General features: G+C 38.3%; 2 protein-coding genes across 4 annotated transcripts in view; both read right to left on the bottom strand.

The window, feature by feature from the left end:
* Nucleotides 1–658: 658 nt before the first annotated feature.
* Nucleotides 659–20974, bottom strand: smpd4 (sphingomyelin phosphodiesterase 4). 3 transcript variants are annotated; one of them, XM_041782703.1, is made up of 20 exons: nucleotides 20872–20974; nucleotides 20404–20493; nucleotides 19645–19731; nucleotides 18225–18361; nucleotides 18063–18138; nucleotides 16440–16548; nucleotides 15979–16031; nucleotides 15613–15764; nucleotides 15320–15452; nucleotides 13618–13689; nucleotides 10005–10142; nucleotides 7471–7625; nucleotides 5462–5552; nucleotides 5165–5262; nucleotides 4764–4927; nucleotides 4077–4282; nucleotides 3761–3991; nucleotides 2901–3032; nucleotides 2683–2811; nucleotides 659–2290 (listed from the first exon to the last, which is right to left on the bottom strand). In XM_041782703.1, the coding sequence occupies exons 2-20, from the start codon at nucleotides 20440–20442 to the stop codon at nucleotides 1970–1972; spliced, it is 2523 nt and encodes an 840-aa protein (XP_041638637.1). In that variant the 5' UTR covers nucleotides 20443–20493; nucleotides 20872–20974; the 3' UTR covers nucleotides 659–1969. The 3 variants fall into 3 exon arrangements, with proteins under 3 accessions (XP_041638637.1, XP_041638638.1, XP_041638639.1); XM_041782704.1 differs by having other exon boundaries at nucleotides 10053–10142; XM_041782705.1 differs by lacking the exon at nucleotides 10005–10142.
* A 2119-nt stretch (nucleotides 20975–23093) lies between these two features.
* Nucleotides 23094–27154, bottom strand: part of si:dkey-49n23.1 (semaphorin-3D) — a 151053-nt gene continuing 146992 nt past the window's right edge. The window contains exon 18 of the mRNA XM_041782626.1: nucleotides 23094–26419. Within this exon, the coding sequence (XP_041638560.1) occupies nucleotides 25895–26419 (525 nt within the window). The 3' untranslated portion in view covers nucleotides 23094–25894. The remainder of the gene's footprint in view (nucleotides 26420–27154) is intronic.

Below are 27154 nucleotides of genomic sequence, written 5' to 3'. Positions count from 1 at the left end.
AGCTCTTTAGATGTCGTGCTGGGTTCTTTTGTGACCTCCTGGATGAGTCGATGATGCGCTCTTAGAGTCACTTCGGTAGGCTGGCCACTCCTTGGAAGGTTCGCCACTGTTTCAAGTTTTTCTCCATTTGTGGATAATGGCTTTCACTATAGTTGGCTAGAGTCCCAAAACCTTACAACTGGTTTATTAACCCTTTCCAGAATGATAGATGTCAGTGATTTTGTATCTCATCTGTTCTTGAATTTCTTTAGATAGTGCTATGAAGTGTTGCTTTTTGAGGACTTTGATCCTACTTCACTTTTTCAGACTGGTTCTAATTTATTTAAGAGATTTCTGGATTCAACAGGTCTGGAAAACTTCACATTTGCAGATTTAAATGAGGTCTAATAGAAGAAAATGCTTAAATTCCCACTATTCCTACCCAATAAGTCATTAAAATACCTCTTAACGGGTTCAAGTATTTGTCTTCCATCTATGATGGGTGCAACTGATACATTTTTAGTCAATTATTTAGACCTAGAGAACAATAAACAAGTGCAACAGTTTATTAACTATTATGGACAAAACATATTCCACTTTTACTCAGAAAAATAGCAGGTTTATTCCATCTGGTACTTCAAATGTGTTGGCCTGCATCATGATGAAAAACAAAAAAGCATCAACACTCGCATCTTTATTTACAGTTATATGGACCACATTTTACAGCAAAGCAGTCAAAGCATTAAGAACAAAAAGCTGCCAAACTCCTGCCAGCAGGGTTCCCACAGAATTCAAAAAGCTGCCGTTCCTTAGACATGAAAAGCTGAAACTGTAAGCAACATTTGAATAGAGACTGCTAAAACATTACTAAACCTTAAGAGTCTAAAACATAAGAATATAAGGAGTATGCCTGACTAACATCCAATCTGACTCTGATTTCTTAATTCACTGTAGCACTCAATAAGCTCAACGATTCTCTACAGAAAAAAGTTACATATTAAGGCAACTGTTGTCACATGATGAGTCATGACAAGAGATCCAAAAATTTATGTTTGAGCCAATTTTGCCGCTGTTCCTTTAGTTTGAGTATGAGGGCGTGTCCCCTACCCTAACCCAAGGGCGTGTCCATGACTGCCAGCCTTTAGCCTTTTAGCCTACATCCTTCATTTTAGTGCACTTCTCACCAGCGTTTATTGTTGCTTCCCTCAGTAGTGTCCTCAGGGTCTTTTATAAATGTAAGCGTAATATCTTCTTGTTTTCAAGGACATGATAAAACAACAGCAGAAAATGGGTTAAAAAAAAAGAAAACTACGAGCTTCTGCTGTTCACAAAAGAAGCCAGCTCTAAGAACTGGCTCAACTGTGATAACTCATCATGTAGAGCATGTCAGGATATTAAGCCATGGTAAGAGAGCCACAGAAATGATGGAGGGCCTGTTGTTTCCATAAAAGGTGGGCAGGTGTGCTGATACATCACTGAAGACATGCATAGTATGGCTGAACATACTACAGTGCAGTCCTTTGAGGTTCAAATGCCCCAATTGCATGGTTAATACAAAATGTAAACAGGGTTAAAGGTGAAATCATAAGGCCCACCCATCTTTTGATCGGTCAGTTAAGGCAGAAGTGGCATTAATGAATGCAGCACTGTTTAAAAAGTTAAACTCTTTTAAACTCAGAGTGCTGTGGGCAAAGCCACAAAACAGCTGGGGAATTTTTGTGCTCGGTGTGTGATGAAATGCTGCAAAAACGGCAGCTATGGGCACAGATACTTGAAATATTATGGGGTTTTAGATGTTTGATGGCATCTCTGTGGGGTTTTAAACAAGAAGATATCCCCACTGGGTTAGCCAAGTATGAAACAAATTAACTTATAGCCCTTAATACAAAACATAAAGGTTTTTAACTGTTTGCATCTGTTTTTACAAAGCATTTTTGTAGAAGTGATCTCTGAATTAAGCTGCAAATTTCATGGGAACCCTGTGGCTTTGTTAATGTGTCTTCAGTTTGTCTCCAAAAAGCGTCATGAAGAGTCCATACAGAAATCCCCCTGTGAGGATGAGCAGTGTGCTGGATATGGGGCCAAATGACAGCAGCGCTCCGAACATGTAGAAGAGCAGCAGCATCAGTATCGTCCTGTAGCTGGCCAGCGGACGCAGGCTTAGCCTTGGCTGTCGGTTCCTCTCTAGCATCCATCGGGACACTGGGCTGTGCTTCAGTTTGGTTGCTGAATCGTGATCAGCAAAGTAGTGACGACCCAGACGACCCAGGAAGTCTGGGCGGGAGCAGAGTGCACTCATGTGACCTCCAAACTGCAGGGGGTGACAAAAGGAAAACATTAACATGACATTGTTTCATCAACTGGCTCCAATAACAGTTAGAAACCACAGTGGCTACTGTGGTGAGGTCAGTCTGGAGATGCACATGCCCACTCTTATGGTTCATTGCTCTGATCAACCCATAACGCACAAGACAGGGTGTTTTTTTTTTTTTTTCAGTTTGTGCCCTTTACAAACACTTTCAATGAGCCCACATGGATGCAAGACATTTATTACACAATAAATATGTAACAGTCTATCTAGGATATCAGGTTACAAGAGTTTGGCCACAGTGGGAGTATTGTCCATGCATCATGCAGCAGCTTAAAGAAGCTTTATCAGAAAACTTGTAGGCCCTAAAACCAGAGTATACAGATCTGACTCACCCTCTCATTAACCAAAGAGGAGATCTTGTAGAAGAGCCTGACCAGCAGGGCATTCTCGTAGCTCCTAATGGGCTGGAGCTCTGGGTCTCCTTGGTAGTGAATATCGAACCTGCGCAGTCCACTTATAATCTGCACAAAAGACACACACAGAAACAGGGTTTTAATTTCTGAAGCTTGGCTGCCATTTCCAGTGCATGCCCTCCTCCTCTGGTACTGACCTGCCTCCTGCCCAGGTCAGTCAGAATAAGTCCGTTCTCACTCTGGATGCAGTCTGGAAGCTGTTTGGAGCTTCCATCGTCCTGGGAAGAACTCAGGTTGGATATTAGCTGAGTCAGCTGGCCCTGGTTCAGCTGGGAGACAAAGAAACAGAAAATACAGAACAGGAAAAGGATATGAACACTGATCAAATAACATTTGGTGAGCAACAGTAAAGACTTCCCTGGATAATTTTCTTTATTCTATCTGCATGTGGGAATGTGGTGAATGGTATTTTGTTTGTTTAGAGATACCCAGCTGATGTCATTCTACAATGTGCAATGTTAGAGTAATTTTATCCTGTTCTTCTAATATTTCAAAATTGGGTTTATTATGAATAGATGAGAAGCTGTAGTTTTCCCCCAAACTTTTAGCACATTCTGTTGGCGACACAACACATGAAATTTAAGTTTCATTACCTTTAATTCAAATGTACTGTTTTTTTTTGTTACCAGCCCCTAATTAGCATGTAAATGTTTGAATTTTTTCACATGAACTGTTTTGCCAACTGGAGCAAGAAAGGTCTGGTTATATCAATAATTTTTACCTCTTGAATTTGTAGGACTTACTGTAGGCTTGGAGAGAGAACTAATCCTGAAAGTATTAGATACACAAAAAAATAAGTTTATAAAATTTTGGCAGTAAGGGCCTATATGGAAAACTTTGACTTTCAGACATCTGGGTAAATCCCCAACTATTGGAGTTATTGTGGGAAAAACTGCAAATTTGTAAAATTTAAACTCTGACTAAAGACCACTTACTTCCAAGGATGATAAAACTGGGAGAAAATAAAATCAACGACAAAACCACAAACAGATCTTACCTTGAAGATTTGGCAAAGATTCTCCAAAGCCCTCTCCAGGAACTCGTGGGTCTTTTTCAAACACTCCCCGCTCTCCTCAGGTTCGGCCCCGGCGAACGTGTTGTTATGATCCGAAGAGCCCATCCCAAACCAGGATAGGAAAGAAGTGTTTGCTGACACCTCATTGGAGTGATCAGAAATCCTTTTGGCTGTTTGTCTAGCCTGTGCAATTATCTGTATCAACTTCATGACCTGAAAAAGGGACCAATGAAAATATCAGGACCTCAATAATTCATGAGTAGCTGGAGCTTTCTGAAATTTTTGACCACACACTTACCCCTCCTCTGAGCTCAGTACCAAACATCTGTTTGTACTGGCAGTCCTGACCCTCCAGAGCGTAGACGTGGCTCTTTACCTTGAACACCACATCTGTCATCACTCTTTGCCGTGACGACAGGAAGCTGCCTCCTTGGTTTGGCGTCAGGTAGCCGCGTGGTTGTCGATGGTGGAGGACGTGCTCTGGCTCCAGAAACAGCTGCTCTCCTGGTGATGGACGTTTGATTCAGTTCTAGTCTGTTTCAATATCCTAGATCAACTTTTCACAAACGTGAGTATGCTGCAGCCTGAAGTGAACCTGAAAATCTTAACCTCCATGTTTTGTTTTTGTATAGAGAGAATTACTTTTAAGAGACATTAAACATAAGAGATACACCTTTGCAGAGCCTGTAAAAACAATCAAAAAAATCCCTAGCATTTGTTATGTTTTGAACAGTCATCTACAAAGTCATCTATATTCTCTTCTTTAATACTTACTCTGTGACCCTTTGATTGCTTTACTGAACAGTTTACGCCCGTTTCAGACTGGCACTGTACTTTGATGGAAATATACAACTCAGGAAGCAGCTGTTTCAAAAGTCATCAATAAAAGGCTGTCCTTTCCTCAAAATTAACCAGCATGATAGAACTGCCAGATCATTGATAGCATCTTTTGCCCAGCATGTGTTTTCATTTTTTCTGTCCTTACCTTTCTGGATCATCTCAGCGAGGTTTGGCTGAGCGAACACTTTAGCCACCCTGAAGACCATCAGAGCGTTTTTGGCATTGACCAGATCCGTCCTCACGGTTCTGTTCAAAAACACCTGGAAGAGCTTTGTGTACATGAGGAGGTTCTCCTGAACAAAAGATTCCCTGTGAAAAAACAAGATCCCATCAGGACATAAGAGCTTCAGCATGCACAGAGAATTACATAAATTGCTGTTTGAAATATTCAATATTCTCCTGCTTTATTAACTTTTTTATCTAAATGAGTATTGCAATACAGATTATTCTTACAGAGCTATTCTGATGTTTCAATAAGGGTTTGTTAGGAAATAATTCAAAAACTGTCATCTTAAATTCAAATACAGTGAGAGATATTAGACTAACCATTTGTCAGGCACTGTTCTGGATTGGTCTGGCTGAGGATTGGTTTTTTCTCCTGTGTATCTCCAAGGTTGGATGTAGCTCAGCCACGTCTCCAATACCTAAACACAGAGATAATGCTTTTCCATTTCACTTCGTTAAAAAAAAAGAGTGCTTTTAGAGTGTTTTTAGAGCTGCAAACTCTAATAAAATGGCACATCAACTTAGTTGAACAAAAATGGCTTGAAGTCAGTGCTAGAAAGGACTGAGTAAAGCTCAAACAGGAGAGATTAAGGATCCAAACTAAAGGATGAGACTTACCGCTCTGAAGGAGGCATCTAGAGGCCAGTGACCAAAGCAATGCTGCAGAAACAGGTAAAGTTTCTGTTGCACAAATCGCTGCACTACAACTCTGTGGGCAGGAGAAGAATCTACTAGGTTATTGAGGTCTAAATTCATAAAGCATAGCTTTACACAGCATCACATCAAAGCCAATAAATATAAACATGTGATTATAGTTTTCTAATAAGCCTGGTTTATGAATTTTATGGGTACCAAACTTGTTGGAATTACTAAAGTAGAATAGGAAAATTGGCTCTAATGTCTTCAACATAAGCTAAGCTTAAAATGTGCCTGAGTAAAGTGCATCAATTCAAAGAGTTTGTTTTCAGTTGTGATAAGCTGGGATTGTAATTTGAAGTGTTCGATAAATAAAGTATCCCTACATAAATACATTTTAAACTTGGAAACAGTGACTTCATCTCTGTAGACACTGGTATTTTTTAGCTGAATAAAAATAGAATTGAAAATGTACTAGGACATCATTACACAAGTTTAAGCAGGGTACACACTATGAGATAACCATGCCACTTTTTGGCCCAATTCCACCCCTTCAACCAAAGTAAGCAAAAGCCTGATTATATGGTGGTTCTGAAGATTTTCTCACTAGATATCCCTGTGTGAGGTGTGCTAAGAATGATTTTACACTCTCGAATCTGCTCAGAAGACGATCAGAGTGACTTAAGTTTGATATTGTATATATATATTAAACATGTTCAGTATTTATGATCAGTAGAACTGTTGTGTGCGGGGAACATGAGGACATCTGAGCAGGTACTTTGTGGATTGTTGAACTGTCAAGTGACAAAATGATAGCCAATCAGGAAGCAATCTGACTGAATAAGGAGGGAAACACAACAAACAGCCACAGCCATGATGATAAATTCAAAACATATGCCATCAGGCATCCTCCATGTTTTAAACATTTAAATTTAAGAGTTTTTAAGATCATTTTTAATACCTGAACTGAAAAAACAGTCTTAACAGTTTAACTATTAAAAAAGTAGAATATACATACCACAATACCACACAACATACCACAATCCATCTGACAGAGAGAAGAGCTGGACCAAAACCGTTGCAACTATGGATGTAGCAGGTATCAAACAGCTAGCCACACTCAGCTTGTGTACTCTATAGTAGTGTTTGACTGTGATAGTGTTCAAGTTTTAGAGTAGAGACTCTGGGTGTTGGTGAATGAATCTAATAGAGAGAAGTTGGCTGTCATTATCCACTGTCAAGTGTAATATTGCTCCCATTTTCAAGCATGGTTAAGATCTTAAAAATCTTAAAGCAAGTGTCAGGCTTTTCTGAGTGAGAAAGTGTCAAGATGATTGTTTTTCTCAATGGTATCTGGTTGTCTTAAACAATGTCATGTTAAAGCTGTCACTAAGTTAGAGAACTTTCTACACTTTCATAATGTCAGACAAAAAACTGGAATCAGCTGCATAATTTTGTTGATGTAAACTGTCATTTCAGTCTATGTTGGAGATACCCCAAAGAGTTTTGGACCCATTAGTAATTTACGCCACATGCGCATGTCAAACCAAAACAACAATGGCGAATTACAGGGTTGTGTTCATGCTGCAGAGGCTATTGAGCTTATACAGCTAAATTTGATGCTCCTTTACCACCATGGCGAACAACATACACCTATGTTCTTAAATCCAACATGAGGACAACTAGAAGGGCAACTAGGAAAAATTTGTTGCAGTTTTCTGTGATCTTCTCTTCCCTTTTTTGCATTTCCATGACAGCTTTACAGCGCCACTTACCAGCTTGGCATTTATACTACAGCGTTTTCAGTGAAATTCAAAAATGTCTCAAAACCCAGATAAGAAAAAATCTGTAATTGTAAATTCAAATTAAAATTAATTTACCACTAAATTTGCTGCATGCATCTTATTAAAAAAACCTGTCCCACTGTCACTTGTTTTCCAGTATCATTCTGCCATATTATTAAGTCAAAGGTATCAGATGTTGTAACTGACCTCTTGAACTCCTCCAGGGGACTGGTGTGAGTGTGTGAGTGAGCTGAAGGTGAGGACGAAAGCTGCTCGGGCTTCAGGCTGTTGGAGAAGGCGTGTAGGTGCTTCACCAGGAGACGCACCACCAACACGTGCTCCTCTGTTGGACTGAAGGGTTCCTGAAAAGACACCCAGTCACAAAGTGCTACACCCAAACATCATAACCAATTACTTCTAGGTTTCAAAAAGCAGCCAATCATGATGCATCCCAGTCCAAAAGCAGCCGATCAATCACCAAAAGCTCAGAGCATTTTCTATTTGCAGAGCACAGAGGCCTCACACCTATGAATGTTTCACTATCAAATATAGCCATTTACAGAGATGGAACAAATTACTGAGTCCATTAGAAAGTTTAATATTTTGCCAAAAATAGGTTTGCTGTCTGTTTTTAACATTTTAGAATTAAAGTCAGAAGTACTGGTGCTTCTTACTGACTGACTAATGTCAGTACACTGTACAAATTTTAGAAGTAAAATAACTGCTGCTAATTCTCAAAATCACATTTAGTTGCTGCAAGCAAACTGAGTGTGTTATTCATCTACAGTGCATTGCAGTGCATCAACCATCATGACAAACCGAAAACAGAATTTTAGAAAATTTTTGCATTTTAAAAATGTATTTAGACCTGTGGCAACAACTTCCAATTTAGCTCAGCTTCCTCGCGTTTCTCTTGATCTTTGCTGAGATGTTTCTACACCTTGACTGGAGTCCACCTGGGGTAAATTTAATTGATTGGACATGATTTGGAAAGGCACACACCTCTCTATAAAAGGCCTCACAGCTGACAAGGATTATCAGAGCAAAAAAAAAAAAAAAAAAAAAAAAAGCCATAAGGTCAAAGGAACTGCCCGCAGAGTCAGGGACAGGATTGTTGCAAGGAACAGATCTGTGGAAGGCTACATCTGGGCTCATGGTAGAGTGGCTGCAAAACACGTGAAAGCACACTTGGCTTTCACATAGTGTTGTTTGCAAAGTCAAAGCAGGCTTTTTACCAAGGGCTGACTCCAATCAAGGTGTGGAAACATCTCACTAAAGAGAAATGGGAAGCAACTGAGCTGAATTTCAAGTATTTGCAAAGTTATAATTATTTATGTCAATGGGATATTTATTTCAGTTTCTTATTTTTAATAAATCTGCAAAGTTGAAGATTAGGTTTTCACTTTGTCATCATGGAGTACTGAGTGTAGATTAATGAGAATAAAAGGTTTTTTTTGGACTGTAGTATATATATATATATGTATATATATGGAGAAAATGAAGGGGGACTGAATACTTTCTGAATGTATTGTATAAATGTGGTTTCCACTTATTTCAGTAAAATAACTTCAGGTTGCACCTTTCTACACTGGCACAAGTATTTTCTCTGCAACCAAACACTTTACATTTATCCCAAAAAATAATCAATTTTTTAAAAAATAATTTAAGATCAGGTCACAGCAGTCAGCTATTTGACATATTATCTTGATAAATAAAATGTTTCATTTTAGAGTTCATATTATTAACTTCTAAATTGCAACATTTTTAAAGTTAAGATTTATGAAATTGTAAGACTCTTATTATTTTTCCATTAAGTAAGACAAGAAGGGTGGGACCTCAGTGCTCCTTATAGCCAAGCTGCTTTGTAAAAAGGATGCAATGCTTCGTCTTCTGGATGCCAACAAACAAATACATTACCTCAGCAAAAACATTCTGTATGAATTAAATCTAATAATACAAAATGAGATTTTAACACTAAATGATTCCTTGAACGCAACGTAGCATAAAGGCTGTAACTTTTGCATTTTAAGCAGAGCAGTGTCAGTAGAATGAACATTTATCTACCATATAAACATGTAACAGAACATGTAGCAGACCAGACTCAGTGTAACATAGCATGCCTTTCTAAACATACAACAGCAAAGAGAACCACACCCAAAGCAGCAAAAATCTGCTCAAAGATTCAAACTCCAAAGCTTCATTCCAGGATTACTTTTCCCGTCAAGGATACTTCTCTGCACAAATTCACAACCTACAGTCAGACAGGGGGCCTTGTAGGAAAGTAAAGAGAATGAGTTTGGCAAAAATTTAAGCAAAAGGGTTTTTTTTTCTTATACTTGAACTACAGTATCTCAGGACTAAATACTGACTAAATCAAAACATTTACTCTTGCCCTAACAGCCAGCCTAAACCTTTAGATTTTTAAGTGTGTATTCCCTGATCTTTGGTTAAAATAAGACCAACATAAAAAGCCAAAAACTGTCTTGACTGCTGTCTTATTATGCTTGCAAGTTAACAGTTATTGTGCATCCTGATTTACTTCCACCTCATAATGGCCAACTGCATTTTTAAGAAAGGCTAAAGAAATTTAAAAAGAATGTACCTTGTGTGCAAAATCAGGAAACAATCTAAAAATCTTCATCTAATACCTGTCAGTATGAGACTGGGGAATGCTGGGACGACCGTGTTTGTCAACATGAGAGAAGTATCCTTGACTCTTGACTTATTTGACTGAGGTTTACCTCCAGGAGGCCCCAGAGGGGCGGGGGTGAATGAAAAGGTAAAAGTACTTGGTAGGTGTGGAGGGTCCCAGAGCCTGGTGGGGCGTGGGGTTGGCACGGCATGCTGGACATACTGAGGCGGTACTGCAGCAGCGCCAGCTGTTCACCCGTAACCACCAGGAGGGAGAGGAAGACGAGGAAGAGTAGGGACAATGACACAAGGTGGTGGAGGAGAAGGAAAAGTGAAGACATAGGGAAGGGAAACCAGGGAGGGTGAGGAAGAGGAGGAAGGAAAGGAAAAGGTGGCAGCAGGAAGGTTTACATAAGAACAAGAGAAAAGGAGGCAGCAAAAAGGAGAGTGCAACCAGACAGAAACATTTGGCCAAAAAATGTTCAAGAAGAAAGGAGCAGACAACAGGAGAGGAGACAAACAAAAAGAACATGTTGACTGTGGGAACACAATGCTTTAATGCTGGGGTTGATGCAGACGCCTGACCTACACTGCAGACAAACAGGATCACATGACCGTAGGGATGGGAATCATTTCACAGAAGTCAAAACAGGCTGTTTGTCAAAAGATTAAAAAAAAATTTGACAAGCAGCTGAAATCTCATGCAAGTCTTTCTCTTTGGGTACCATGCTTGGTATGAGTGGCTCATATGCCATTAACAAAAAGGATAAAGCTTTAATGTTTGTTCCAGGGCTCATTAGTCCTATTATTACTGCAATCCTTTGCTAATTACTGTAATCACAGCTTCCTCACTGATTGGCGACTAAAGAGCCAATTACAGGGGAAAATAAGCAAATTTCAGGCTAAAATTGCTTTAAAGGATATCAAGTGACACAGGAGGAAAAGGGCAAGCTAATTCAAATCTAAAAAAATAAAATCAAAAAATCTGATTGCAAACATTTTTTAAAATTCCCATCCCTAGTGATTTACATTTTCAACAGAGTGGACTCAAAACTGTAAGAGTTTGTTACTGCACTGGTAAAATGTCAAAACAATCCTAGTCAAATTTTATTTCAGGGTTATTCTGCAAGACATTTAAATTACTAAAATCCCTTACAATAAAAATCTTTTTACTTTAGTTGGGGTGGTCTAACTGAAGAAAAACTTGGTCAAAATCTTGCAGTTTCACTTCACTCTTTAACAGGATGGACACAGAACATGACAATGTCACTAAACACATGTTAGTATATTTTAACGTGAGACCGTTTGGTTCCCTTGCCTGGTGTTAATTATGGAGAACAATGGTCAGTACACAAGGAGTTAAAGGGTTATTTCACAGTTTTTTGAGCACTTATGGCACAGTAATGCTGCCTTAATACATGAAATAAATGAAGATACTTTTGAAAACATAATTTTGGACAACAGCTGTATCTTAAAGTTGATTCAAAGAAAAAAATGAAAAAAAAAAAAAGGTTTGTTGAGTTTCCTTTCTTGCATGATTCTACAAATAGAAAGGAATTCACTTATGTTTGGAAAATACCATGGGTTTTTAAACTGTTGTCTTCTGTTTTAAAAACGCTATGAGTAACATTAATCATATATTTACAGACACCACTTAAGTGCTTTAGCTCTGGATCAGAGTACAGACAACATCGCTGCACCATAAATGAAGAGGAAACTTTTTTTTGGGTGAATAGCATGTGATCTGCATCTTGACAACATACCAACCATGTAATATGAGGGAAAGGCTGATGGTCAAAGCATAAATAGAACTGAAGGGACTTATAAAGGCACGCTGTATGTTCTGTGTAGGTTTATGAGACAATCAACACCAGTATAAAGTCTCACTGTGACCGCTTTTAAAGGTTGGGCAAGCATCACTGCAATCATGATGAATACGTCATCATTCTAATATTCAGATTCTGTATTTAATGTGCTTGAAAAGGACTGTCAAAATTGGCTGTCAAAAACTTAAATGATAGAACAAAAGCATTTGATAGACTTCCACATTTGTGACCAACTGAAAACAGCTCCACAAGGGACACTTTTGGGACCCGACTCACCAGTGAAGAACCACTGGTGTAGATAAATACCATCTGCAGTTCATATTTATTGGACCTGTTATAGTATTCTCAATATTTCTAGAAAAAAAATCCGAGTATATTTAACCTTCTGTATTTTCCATGTATTACATGGGTAAACTTTATGGAGCATGCATACTTTATAATGACAAGCTCTGATGTGAGTAGTAAAGAGAAAACAAAGTGGAGACCAAAAGTATTATCAAAATAAGAACTGTTTTTACTCACTTTCTCTCTGACTGATTATCCCTGCATCTTTATGCCCACATTCTACTTTTTTAGCAACTGTCAGACATTCACAGTGGTTATATTTTTGTCTAAGGAAACACTAAAAACATATTACTATTGATCCAAAGAACCTGCAGCAGATCAGAGAGGGACTTTTTTACAATGGTACTTTGACATGATGGGATTGTAGAGTTAACCATACTTACAATAATTCAACTAAAACAGTGCTCTCTATAGTGTTGGTGATTAAGTCTCTGAACTAACAAAACACAGCCAGAGGATACATGTCACATTTTCATCTTTTATTTTGCTTGATGTACAGGACCAGTAACATTAATGTCTCTGAAAGGTAATGGTGGCTCTAAAATCTCTGTTTATGAAAAAACATGGAAGTAAGACTTTATGTCTAATATTATGGTTGTTTCAAGGATTTTATAGGACAGCAGAAGTTTTTCAGGTTTCAAACTGGGCCACAGCTGACTCAAATTTGGGAAAGGCTGATCTAAAGGTTCCTGTGATCCAAATTCTTTTCTCAAAATGCAGTAGTATAGAGCATCTCTGGATGAAGACATTTGAAATTAAAATGATTACAGATCTTTGCTTCAGAAGAAAACAGTCCCCTGTGCACCCTCCACAGCAGAATCACCAGGAGCTTCACGGTGTTGTGACTTTATGTTGGTGTTTGATGTGCTACTACACAGATGAACATCAAAAATCACATTGGTGTTAGGGGCATGCAGCATGCAAACAACACAGAGATTAGCAAAAGCATTATTACCAGGAACACATGCAAGGTTCCTTACTGCAGAAGCTTTGCTCTGCATGGAGCTATGCTCTGATTGGAACTTAAATATCTCAAAGATAAGGCAGAAAAATACTGCTTCTAAAGGTGGGAACAGGACTGTGTGCTGTGCATTCACACTGCAAGCCACTTGAGTAAACTTTTAACTTCATCAGGTCATGAATGTCTTTGTCAGTGCAGAACACCTGCAAATATTTCCCGTGCCTTTTTAAAATATTCTGCATACTCAACACTCCTGTAGATGTATGGAAATTTGACTGCTTACAGTGTGAACACAGTTACATAAAGATGCCTGTCTGACGCTTTTTTTCCAAAGTTGTCTAATTTCACATCTTCAAACTATTTTTTCATTAATCATCCACAGAAGCTGCTTTAATGTAAGACAAAGCTCATCTGTAACTAAAATAATCAAACATCATTTTAGAGAGAAAATCCTATGAGTGAAACAAGGGATGGTGGAGGTGTGGGGGTCACAGTGGGTGGGTGGTGGGGGTGGGTGGTGTGGTCAGCCAGTCACAGCCAGCCGTGCAGTGCTGCAGTGCAGTGGGGAGGAGGGTTAAGTGATTCTCTTACCTTCACTTGAGGAGACTGAAGCTTCTGGTACATGTCCAGCGAGTAGTGATGGAGCCAGATCTCCACAAACATCTAAGAAAAACACATATTTAGAAGGTAGTATTAGCATTGCCACTGCCTGGAGCTTGCATGTACAGAGCCTGGGTCTGTTGAAGGTGGCATGCTGTTGAGGCTGTGTGGGCCATGCAGTAAGGTAGGTAAGATGATGTCTCTGTGTTGGCATGGTGGGTGGTGAGAGCTGGCATGGAGGGGGGGTGGCTCTGGGATGCTGGAGATCACTGTTAAGTCCTCTGGAGGTGTCATGGGACTAACTGGATGAAAGACTGACAAAGGAGGGTTCCCACTAACGCTGCAAAGCAGATGGATACGCCCGGTTCTGTGTCTCTCACGAGCGAATCCATCTCACAAAGCTCCCATCTGAACTGTTTGGGCCCGGTTACAAAGTGACAGGACCAATCAGCGACGAGGGGCAGTACTTTCGGGTGCGGAAGAGTTGTGATGTAAGCAAGCAACAACAAGAGACCGGTGCAATCATGGTGGAAGAGATTAGCGTGGATGCTGCTAAAGCGCCAGTTTTATCAAAACTTGATGACAATTCTTCGTTAAAAGAAGAACAAAGAACAGCATCGAGTTGTTTTCTTTTCAAAAACAAGTCGTGTACTGACATGTTTAAAGTTGCCATGGTTCGGGTTACACAGCTCTATGGAGTTTAGTCCTTCGGTAAGGGCGCCGCCATAGATATGGATACGTCCCCATATCTATGGGCACAGCTCGGTAGCGGCTACATTACGTGCGCTGATTGGCCCGTAAAGGTGTGACAGACAGAACGTTCATCCAATCACCCTCCAAGTTTTGTTTTTTTCAAACGCTCTGTCATTTCCCAAATGCTGTTCATGAGCGGTTTACCAGATGGATGTGTGAAACATATCCATCTGGCGTGCCAGGTTAGGTTCCCACTTCATAACACTGGTGAAGTGCGGTTTTCTTACTACCCATTGTTCTGCACAGTTGACTTGTCGAGGCAAATAGTAACGGATTAGAGATTTCTTCACTGAGTGCTGATCCTCTTTATAGGGCACAAGTATCTTTTTATTTGAAATCTTACAGGGAGCTTATAAAATGCTACAGAACACTAAAATAACCACCAAGCACTGATGAACTTAATCCACATTTCACGTTAAACAAGTGATCGTACAATGTGGTTTATATACACCAGGTGGTAATACTGTATACTCCAGTAAAATTTAGGACCTTCCACTGGTAAAATTAAGACTTTTCTAAGACTTTTTATGGCCTTAAATTTCAACAGTCAGCTTTAGGACTTGTTAGAAACCGCGCCAACCCTGAGAGCAACTAAACCCTGAATCAAACACAGAAGTTTCAACATAAAGGTGGGTTTAGCCAATAAGGAACAACGCTGTGACACTCGTGGGTGATGTAGTACTGTAAATATAGACTGCAAATAAACAATGTTTCTCTTAAAACCAGATCGATTCCATGAGAAATTGTGTCTTCCACGTGATCATTTATCATTGTTTCACACTTGATTGTATCTATGGTAAATCTAACTTAAATGGTTATGACCTTATGGCTAATAAATCTAAGAAGCAGCACTGAAAGAGTGATGTTATGGCTGATAAGAGAAAGCAGGAGGGAGGGGGCCTGCCTTGCTGGAATTATATTAATCCTCAGTTTGTCTTACCTGTAAGAGTGTTTCAGTCCTCCAGATCTCCTGAGCTGACGGGTCTGCGTTGACTGTTGGCTGATGAAATATGTGATGTTTAAGGAGACTGGGACTATGGACACCATAACCTGCAAAAGAAACACTGGAGGATCTGTGGAATTAAAAATAAGAGAAAGTGAAATCATAAAAAGATTGCATTGTTCAACCTTTACCTGGATTTCTTTGGCAAGTTCATATAGAAGTTGTCAACTAACAAAACAACTCTAATCACCATAAATCTTTATTTCAACAAAATGTAGTTCTATAAATACCTCGGTGAAGGTGCAGTGACAGACCCTCTGGAGTCAGAGAAAGGAGACGGGGGTACATTTCCTTCACCGGGGAGGAAGTATTTGAGGTAGGTGTCCACAAGCACAAAGTAGGCACTGTCAGTGGAGCTGCCATGATAGCCTTGAGGGTGATTCTGAAAATAGAAAGAGAGCTTGTGTTTATTTATTTCAGAAAACAAAGGTACCCCTCCTGTGATGACTTAATTCTGACAAAACCACCCAAAAGATATAATAAGACAAATGAATTTTGTGTAAACTCAAGGAGTTTTAGCAGGCAATAATGACTTGTCTCTAAAATGTTCTTGCGGTGCCAAGCTCAGACTTTGCTGGTGCTGCAGGTAAACTCACCTTTGGCGTGATGAGACAATAGGCAAAGTTGAACATATAAAACTCAAAAGGATCTGAAGAACATTAAGGAATAATCTAACATCACAGTTCAGTTATCTGACTATACATTTAGTAATATGCTTCTTTAAATTCTCATTAAAATCTTCTGACTAAAGGTTTCAGGTCAACCTTTCAAAAATGTTCTATGTTGACTGTAATTTTAAAGTATCAAAAGCATGATTCCCAATTGCAGTCTGTAGATAAAGGACAAAACATACAACTATTTTTGTTATTTTATGTGAAAGACCCTCTGAATTGTTCTATTTCTTATTCTTATAACTTATCACTATTTTTATTACGAGGCATAAAGACTTTTAAAATCCAGGGACTTTTCAAACCTTGACAAAAAACATGGAAATTCAAGCATTTCCCAGAATTTCAAGAGAAACAAGACAGACTGGTGTTTGTGTTGGAAAGGATACTGAGAGCGAGGTTCAGAGTCAGCAGACCGGACAGAGGGAACTGAAGCTTGTTGTGGAAAAGAGGACAATCAGGAAGAACCCCCTCCTGGATGCAGGCCTTCACAGGACCCTGAGACACATACACAAAAAAATAATAATATTCAGTGTTAAACAATCAGTGAAAGTGAGTAGGATATTGCTGACTTTAAATAAAAGCTTTCAATACAACATAAAAGGAGGGGAAGTTTTATTTTGATGAAGGGACATCTGATGATGATTGGTATCATCCCCTACCTAAAAATAGAAAGGCACTCAAAACTTTTTACTTATATTCAAATATAAAACACAACTTTTGTCGAATCATAGTTATGGTGAACACAACTTAATTTTTTTACATATTTGATACCTGTGTCAAATGAAAATTAAAAAAAACAAAATGAGATGTATTGCAAGGCTCTGAAAACCCATATTTGACATATTACCTTCCTTTTCTACCCAATAATGCTGCTGACCTGTTGCCAGTTAGCAGTGCTGACATTGAGATGTTCCCACAGTTGTTTCTTCTCAACATTTTACAGCTTGTTTTCCCCTCTGTCTCAACTTTCTTCAAACATTTTGCAGTAATCAAAATAGGCATTTAACTTTCCAAAAGCTGTACAATTTCAAATGTTTAGCATCTGATATGTTAACTCCCCTTTAATGTACATTGTACACAACATCCTAACTTTTAGACTACATTTTATGAGCTTAACTGTCTACTATTAATAAAAGGGACACAAGACAAATGTCACACCAACATCAGTTGTTCTGATTTATCTTTATGCCTTTGTGCCAGAAAATGCCTGACAAATAATGCTTTCAGGTTGTCAAGGTGTCCTTCAGGGACCTTGTTGTTAATGTGATATCTCAAGAAGGCTTTGAGGGATTTCCTTTTGACTTTGCAACAGTGCCCAATTAGACTGAAGAATGAACTGATCAGATTTATGCAGGTAAAAGGCAAGGTTAGGGGCCTCATGTCCATACCTCAGAATCACCAAGCCTTTCTTTCTGACCCCACTCTGCTTTTATCACCAAACAGTAGTTCTAGAGTTGCTCTTGAGCTGATTTTGAACACTCTGTCTACAGTTCTGTTGTTACTGCAAACAATACAAAATGTAAAAAGAACATCACTGGGCACACAATTAGGAAGAAGCTTATCATTTTATGTTTGAGAGTAAAGTACATGTGAAGGTTATGTCTTTTAAAACCTTCAGTGAGGGATGTCCCTTGGCTGCTTTTTGAGCCCTGTAGCTACAACTGAATTAATTCTCTGTATTATTTGATTAACTATATTTCAGACTATTTAAATTTAAAGCTCAAAAAACTCTCCCTCACATCAAAATTCATGATTCTAAAATATTATGTTTACATTGTGATTATACTCCATGGATTAAAGGGTAAGGATTAACTCTCAGAATCTAAATTTGTCTGCTAGAATGAAAAACTATGGTTCTGCTGGAGTTGTTTGATCAACAGGGTTAAAAACACACACACAAACACTAAGCTGTGTTGTGAGTACTAAACAGTAAAGGAGTCTTGGTTCAACAAATTTATCCAGAACCCAACAAAAGCAAGTGGAAAGAGCGACAGTAGAAATTTTCTTACCGGGAGATAATTGACAGGTATTTCATATTTGTACTCTTCTGCTTGAAGTTTATACACAAGCTTCATCATCGGCCCGCTGAAAAGAAAAACAGATAAGAAACAAGGTTTGATTTGATTCTTTGCTGGGCAGATTTTAGTTTGCTCATGATAATTCTGAACTACCTGGGGTTAAGAAACTCCATAACAATGTTGTACTCATTGCTTCGTGAATGCAGGAATCGCAGGTTCCAGCCAGCGATGACACCATCCAGACTGCCAAACACGCTCTCTACCAACCAGGGGAAGATCAAGTGCAGCTCCTGAAAACATGTAAGAAAAAACTGTAAATACAATTTACTGTTGTGTACGGCAACTGAGTTGAAACAACTCACAGTGAAACAGCCAGACCTGAATGAAAACATTACTCGTTGCAAATGTTGTTGTAATTTGTCCCAAACCTGACCCTGAAGTCTGGTTTGTTTGAGCAGTAGGAATTTGCTCCATACCCCAAGCTACTCAAGCATGGTACACTTCCTTAGCCCTCGCATGAATGGAGGAGTTGGGCTTTGGCATGGAATGATCATTCTCAAGTACAGGTACATGATATAGACATGACATAGTCGATAATCATTTTAAACAATGATGAGTGTAAGGATGTTTTTAAAGTATCTTTGTAGTCTTAGTTTTACTGATAAACTGACACTGAAACTGCAGAGAACAATGTCCCTCACACATAAACTGCATATATGCTGTCTAACACTCATTCTTTGTTTCTTTGCTTCACTCACTTAAGCTACAACAGCTGCTCTCACGCAGAAATGTGCTATTCTTGTACACAACTATCTTTAAAACAAAAGGATCTAATTAATTGTACAAACTGACACATGAACACGACAAAAATCTTGAAGCACCAATTGGAATGTCACTGTAAATCTTTAGATACAGTGTTTATCTCCTCCTGAGTGAAAATTACAAATTCCCTTCAAGGAGAAAGTAAAGACTCAAAGTGAAACTCAGAGGTCAAAAAGTGAGCAGCTGTCTCTGTTTGTAACAAGCTCTTAACATGAAGGTTAGGTCAGTACCGCTCTGTTATATCCTGTCAAGAGACAAGCAGCTGACTGAGTCTGCTATGTTGTGTGATGATGTACCAATCTAGTGGCATTAGGTATTAAATATCTCAAGCTAATAAACATGCCAAAACAAAATGTGATGAATAATAAGAATGACAAGTAACTAAATGGTGTTAGAACAACGCTGCCGCAGTTCACTGCGGTAGGACAGCAATCAATCGCTTTATTTTTATAGCACCAATTCATAGCCACTTATCTCAAGACACCATAAAGAGAGCGAGTCTAGACCATACTCTTTGATATGCTATTAATGAACTCCAAACATTAGTCCACCATGAGCTCAGCATAAACAACATTTAGCAGAGTTACTGTGGAAAGGAAAAAAATCCCCTTGAATGGCAGAAACCTTATCAACCATGTCAAAGTTAATTTTGAAATAGCTTTAACAACCAATTTTGCTCCTCTCTACTTTTTTAACTTGTTTTCCAGTATCACTGAAATAAAGTCAGCAAATATGGAGATTCTAACCATACCTTTGCAGGATACTCATCAATAATCTTCACCAGATCCTGGCATCGATGAAGGAGAGGTTTGGTGGTTGAATCAGCTTTCAGATTTGCCTGGAGCAATGATAACACAGGGACAAGAAAATTTCAATATATCAGTGTAAAGTAAGGCAGTCTTAATACCAGACTTTTAACTTTTATTCAAGAAAAATCAAATGTATATACATGTAGACGCCTGTTCTGATATCACAGCAACAGAGACAGAAATTCCCATTATCCAGTACTGTGTAATTTCTGTTTGATGACTACTCATAAAGTAGAAAAGCTCATTTTAACTGTCTAATTTTTTACAACTCTGTTTTGTTAATAAAAAAGCAGCATATTTATACAATGAGACTGCACTACCATTTTTTCAAGATTTCATATCGTATAGGTTATGTAGTTTTGATCCAGTGTTTTTGAAAATATAAATCAGGGAAATATTTTGATAAGTGATATGTTATTAGAAGCACTTAAGCCTTAAAGGATAAATATATCATAACCAGAATTAGAAATAACTAGTTCCAGAGATATTCAGTAGGCAAAGTTGCTCTTGCACTAATATATAAGTAAATATCTATAAACATAAATGTAAAATGTACAAAAAAGACTTAAATAAGAATAAACGCAACAAGTATAACATGTCAGAGTAGTGAAGGAATACAATGTTGTATGAAAGTGCAAAAAGAGCTTGGAAGTTATAAATGATAGGGCAGTGGGGAGAAACAGACATGATTAGACACTTACCAGTAGGAAACTGGGCTGTTGAAGTGTTTGAGCAGCCATGAAGGACCCTTGTGTTGATTTCTTTATAAGTACAGTCCTCTTGGATCCTACCTGGACGTGTAAAACACATAAAAACTGATTTAATTCCCTTACTTGTCGTTTGTTTGCAACGGAACCTAGCCTAGCTACGTTATTAGCCTCTTAGCAGAAACATACTAAAACTATTGAAACAAATGCATGCTGTGGAAACAGAACGATATCTGTACGGACTGGTAATCCGTTAACAATGTCGTTCATTGAGTGGAAAACTCAGCAGGCAGACAGTTAGAGTCAATGAACCATGCCTGTCAGCAGGATGAGGCTAGCTAACGGTAGCTAACTATCTTAGCCAAGATAGAAAGCTTAACTGACAGAAATACGTGGTGTTCCTTTAAATATGAACTGTTAGCATTAAATAAACGTACACAGATTTAAGTTAATATATGTTACCTTCGCTACTGACGACAGTTCAAGGTTTTGACTACTTTCCAATCGATTGCGTTTCCATTAGAGCAGTTCAAACATGAGTGAGTGTGCGGCAGCAGCCGTTGACTTCTTCCTCGTTGGTGGTTTGACTGATACTCATGATGTTTCACAACACTGCCCCCTCCTGGCTTTACTGAATCTCTCCAATCTACATGCCAAGTACAGAACTGTTCTCAACTAATCGGTCGGGACCTTTGTAGTGGGCCACGAAGGTGTGCCTGGAAAAAACACTTGTAGCTAAAAAATCATGATGTACGTCAGTCTGAGTCGACATGCATCCAAACATTTTGTTTCACTCTGATTTTCCATGATAGCAAGTATATTCTGATTGTTTTCTCTAGATTTAAAGTTTTTTTTTTTTTTAACTTTTTTGTGGGAAAATCTGGTTTTGTAATGTTAATGTGTTCTCAGAACATCAAGGAAAAAACAAATTTAGAACTTGTTATGGAAAACAGAATTAAAAAAAATATTCTGGCATGTCAATTTAGGGTTTCCTGAATCCCCCGTCTGTCTGCTCACAAACCTGTTTGTGTCTTTTGTAAAGTTCAAAAAAGAGATATACAGTAATTATAAAAGGTAATTACAAATCATTTATGTACTGTGACCTTAAGTGTATGAGTTTATATATGTAAGCATAGGTAAGAGGATTATTCCTTTAACATACAAAAAATGGGTTATCCATATTAGATAGGATAATGATTTTGTTTTCTGTTTTTGCATTAATGTCCATAAAATTGACTTTTTGTCTTTTTGCTTTATTCTTTCTATTTTGTTAATCAATTTTTTTGTGCTTGACTGTATGTCTTAGAAAGAAAGAAAGAAAGAAAGCTCCTCCTTCCCAAATATCACCACTACAATTATTACAATGATCATACCATTTAACATTTATTCATTACATTATTCCAACTTTTCTTCTTCCAATTTGTATTGTCAAAATGCAATTTCCCAATATTACACCTATTTATTATAATTACAATTATTTTTTGGTGAATTAATGTCTGATTTTTTTTTTTTATTATATTATACCATGAATGTTACTCATGATCAAATGGCTAAACAGCTGAAGTGGCCAATCTCTCCTGACTTTGAATAATTACTTTTTAACTGTTTATGACACATTTTTAATCCACAGTTACACCAAAAATGTCTTTCATACAACTCATCAGTGCATGTGATACTCAATATAAGCTACAAGCTTACAAGTCCAGATAACATCTTATCTCAAGACAGAGAGCAAAAAAATGTTCGAATCGCTTTGAATTAACTTCAGATGTAATGTAGTTATCAAGATTGGTTATGACATCTCATTTTCACGCCATTCAACAGGGAAGAAGTGCTTACTATGTTGACAGATTTATGCCTATTATGTACGATTCAGGACTTTTGTTTATTTATTTACCTTTTTCTGCTTTTGGTATCTTATATTATAACGTGTCTCAAAATTTCAGATGAATGCAGTTTAAAAATAAGGGGATAGATATTCTGGACTAAAAATTGGATAAATGCATCTCAGCAAAAGTTCAAGCATGAAGACTGTTTCATACCCACCTTTGGTCACCACTTATTTATTTTGCTCCCTTTTTCCATTTCCTCTCTCCACTGTGGTGATCAGCTGATTTTGGGCGTTTACCCTCTTAAGAACTAAACTGATCAGGTTCTGCTACAACCTCGTTAGACCAATCATCATGCAGCTGTCATATTTCAAGCCTGTCGTCTTTTCCTCCAAAGCCAGCCTATCGTCTCATTGAACACCGCAGCCCTCCTCCACCCCAGCCACCTCCAAGCTCATCATGAAATATCAGGGTCAGGGCATGCACATTTCTCTTTCATCAAATTTGTAGAATAAATTGTTCACTCATATCCAAGATCTTCTTATGGAAATACACTTGCTAAGATTTAAAATTTTGCAGGATGGGCTAAATTTCAAAACAGTTTTCTATGACAAAGGTCCAAAACTGCAATTTATACACAAAAAATGCCTCCCTACAGCATCTATGCCAAATTAAACAATCAATTGATTTCCAAGCTTCCTACATATACTCCAAGAAAAACTGATGTTTCCATTAATAATAGTAGCCTTTTATGAAAGAACATATTGTGTTTTTTGTGTTTTGTTTTTAACATTAGGAAAATAAAACCAAACTACTGAGTGGGTGGCTTTCTTTGCACAATGAAATCAACCTTGAATGGTTTAATATTTTTATTTTATGTCACTTAGTGGCTTTTCACAAACAGAATGACACAAACTGCATTGATCTAAAAAAAAACATATTAGAGTTAAAGGTAAAAAAAAGTCATTTGCTTATAAAAACACTTTATAATAAACATTCAGAAAATACTAATTTCTAGAATATCAAGAAAGAAAACTATCAAAAATAGAGTTCTTTAATATACATTGGTGTAATAATAATAATTATTAGTTACATGGCAGAATGAATAAAGCTATACATAACATGTTCTCTCAAGCAGGGTCCATGGCATGTGTGCGTTTTCCACTGAGGCAACAGTTCACTCTGGTAGGTGTGATGCTTATGGTTGTAAATGAGAATAACATTTCAGCAACAACATAAATACATGTTATTATCTAACAGTTATGTAAATGTGGAGCAGTTTACTGGGCAAACAACTTGAGGTCCTGATACACTTTCACCATTATGGAAGTCAATTTTTAGCAGTTTTGATAAAATTTAATGTCACATGTCCAATATGTCTTTCTGCAGAGCTAGCAGCCTTAAATGAATCTTAAAGGCTTTGACAGAAAAGGGATTCTTGTGTGGACACTCCTAAATTAATGACACCACACTTGAATTGTCTCATCTCTTTCACAACACTGCAAAAAAGAAGTTAGTTTACACTTTTCAGGCCTTGCAAATTGGTTGATATTAAGTAATATTTGTAGGTAAATGTTATGTCAAGTATGGAATGTTAATGTTAAGACGGAAGAGGGAAACAACTAATTCTAGCTTTTTCTTGGGCTGGCTCTTTGTTACATGCATTACTAAAAAGCATGACTATTTTAGTCTCCTCTGCCATGGCTGGACCTATACAGCTCATTTATTTTGGTTTGAATGAAATGACATTTGTGTTGATATTGATTTCTGAAATTTTTTCCAAGTAATAAAAAAAGAGAGTTCATATCATCCACTTATCGATGAATAAATAGCCGTATGCAATAATATGGTAAACTGAAGATGCAACCCACTGTAATGCAGCAAATTGAATTATTTATGGGATGACTAGGATCAAACTGAACTGTGAGACCAGTAGAGATGCATTTACTGAGTGTTCTGTTGATCATACAACAATATCTCTTTTTACTGGAAAACTTAGCAAACGTAACCGTCCATAAAATAGGGCTGACCTATTTAACCCCTAAAGAGTCCCAAGATGGCATATACAATGATGAAAAGCACAATATCAGCTTCTAATTTTGAAAATTTTAAAATTCAAACACTAGGACCTGGTTGTTCAAAAATAATCCAACAGATTTGATGTTATTAAGATTGCATATCTGATCTAGTTTCACCAAAAGAAAAAAGGATTGCATACTGGGATTAGACAGGCAATCAAATACAGGTTACAGGGGCAAAATTTAAGAAAACTACAAAACTAACAAACCACTAAGCAGCAGTTTTACAATGAAGGTTGAGACTTTTGCTGTTGCAAAAGCAGATGAGGTACACATTAGGATATCAATAAACTTGCAAAGCAGATAAATCAGCCAGATTCCATGTCTGTTAACGGGAAAATCCATGTAGCAAAGCTCCAATCTGAAACGATTGTGCCAGGTCTGAGAATGCATTGGACAAATTGCTGTCATTTTAGGAGAATAAGGCCAGAACAGGGTTTAGTTGCACCGGTAGCAATGGCTGCCATCTGTGTAATGACAAGCTCAGATGTACGTAGCTGCAGCTTACAGTTTATCCGACCTGGACCACATTTTTTTTAATTAAATGTAAGGCAGAGACGGCTTATCATGACAGAAAAGATATTTCCACTTGCCTTCTGAACTGCTTCAGCTTAAGTTTGCTAGAGTCACAGCTTTGGTTGTACTGTAAGCTGGTGTATACCATGGTTGCCAGTGGAACGATTAGCTCGGATGTAGCCTTAGTGGCACTTTTTTATCAGATCTGGACAGAATTTCTTTATTGAATGAAGAGCGAAGCGCCACACTGAAAGCTTTTCTTGGCGGGAAGATGTTTTTGCACGTCCCCTTACTGGCCTGGGCATGAGCTTTATCTACAAACAAGCTTATGTTACTACCAGAGCTGCACATGCCTACAACCTCATTTTATCTTATCACTCTGGCTAGTAATTATTTTGACAAGACAGAACACTCCTAAACACTTGGCATGGGAGGTTTCCCAGATTAATGTAAATCATATCCAATGTAATGAATATAACAGTCTGTGCAGCATATCGGGTTAGGGTTTCAAAGTAAGAAAGGATTTTATTCGCATTGTGTGCATTTTAACGGCCCCTTTGGAAAAAATCAGTTGTATGGAATACCCTCAGAAGTACTGGCAAACAAGGTTTAGTTATCTGTAAGACCATCCAATACCTTTTGCAGAATATGGATAAAAATAGTAAATTTGAGCCTGAATCACGTTCTTTGGAAGAAAACACAAGTGTTTTGAAATCCAACCATCATTCTTATCCTGATTAAACTTTTGGAACAATCAGGTCCTGATGTCAACATTCAAGCCAGGTTTTGGTGACAAAACATTTTTAGTCAATCTTGGAACACATTATGTCCTAAACTATAATGATGACTGGTATTAACTTTTCTCAAGTTTAGCTTTGTTGAAATGTCAGAATTATCAGCATATATAAAAACCAACTCCATCTATAATCATCCCATATGGTTGGTTTCATTTTACAAGCTAGCATTATTTGCAGAAAAAGCAAACAGTCTTGGTGAAACCTCTCCTCATCCTCTGCATGTACAGGATCTGTTGTCCATTGTCTTTTTTAAATCTCCAGGAGACTAAAGAGGAACCTCAGGAGGGTTGTTCCTCCTCACCCTGGCTTTCCTGCTCTCCTGTTTCAGCTTCAGGGTGCGCAGTTTCTGCTGCCGGCGTTTCTCTCGGTACCACAGCTGCTCACAGTACTCGTCCACACTCAGACTGTTGGTCCCGACCATCTGAAGGTCTTTGTAGCTCCTCAGAGGAAGCTGCTGAGGATGCTGGGGCAGCCACGAGTTCCTGTGTCCAGGCAGAAGGGCAGATGATGGATAAGATGGACCCGGCCTGCCCAGGAATCCAGCAACCCCGGCTCCAGCTGGGCCAATATGTCCGATTGCCATGTGATGGTTTGGGCTGTGGTTGTGGTGGACACGGGTTTGGTGGAGGTTGTTGTTGGGGATGACGTGGACACGGTATCGGGCCAGAACCTGGCTGTAGGAGTGCTCATGGCTGGCGCAGGTGTAGAGACCTGAGTCAGAGAGTTCCAGGCGCTGAACCAGCAGTCCACGCTTCATGTGGATGGATCGGTGGTCATCATTCTGAGGGAGCTGAGAGAGAGAGAGTGGCAAAAAGAGGAACCATAATTTACATGTTGGAACCAGCAAATGGATAAAAAGAAAATGGATGTATGCACAGCTTCTCAGGACTTCTGCACTTTTTAAACAAATGGTTCTGCCCACTTCCATTGTTGATCATATAGTTTTTTTAAACTGACAATTCTGGTTGCAATTTGGATCGTGGTGGTGTTGGGTCCTGATGCTAGACCAGTGGAAACCATTACTGTAGACACCAAAAAGATTTCTTAGTAACAGCATACATAGCATCACACAGCCTCTCAAAAAGAACAGAAAAAAAACAACTAACTTGTCCGTATCTAACATTCAGCAAGTTCAGAATTTTGTCAGCGACTCCTCCAAAAGTTTGTAAAAGTAGATTGTGATCTATGTTGCTTCCAGGGGTGGCACCAGGATATTTGAGAGGCAACAACAGAAAATTCATACACCATTGACAAATTTCACAAAATACACAAGGGAGAATGTAAGAAAATAAGCTTTAGACTAAGAAGCTTAGGGGGCCTCATTGCAATTTTCCCACTATTGAACATGTGCCTAGCCCTATATTATGTACTGCCTACTTAGAGAGCCAACTAAAAGGCACTTTATCATATTCCTTCACTAAGTAGGCACCAAACAGAGAATTTCAACATGTTTTCTCCATGCATCATAAAGGGCACTTTGTCATGCTTTATCCAGTAAGCAGGCAACCCAAAGAGCACTTTATCA

This window comes from Cheilinus undulatus, linkage group 3 (assembly GCF_018320785.1).
Source record: "Cheilinus undulatus linkage group 3, ASM1832078v1, whole genome shotgun sequence".
Classification (NCBI taxonomy): domain Eukaryota; kingdom Metazoa; phylum Chordata; class Actinopteri; order Labriformes; family Labridae; genus Cheilinus; species Cheilinus undulatus.
The sequence above is the reverse complement of the archived record's forward strand: the minus strand, read 5'-3'. Positions and strand labels throughout refer to the sequence as shown.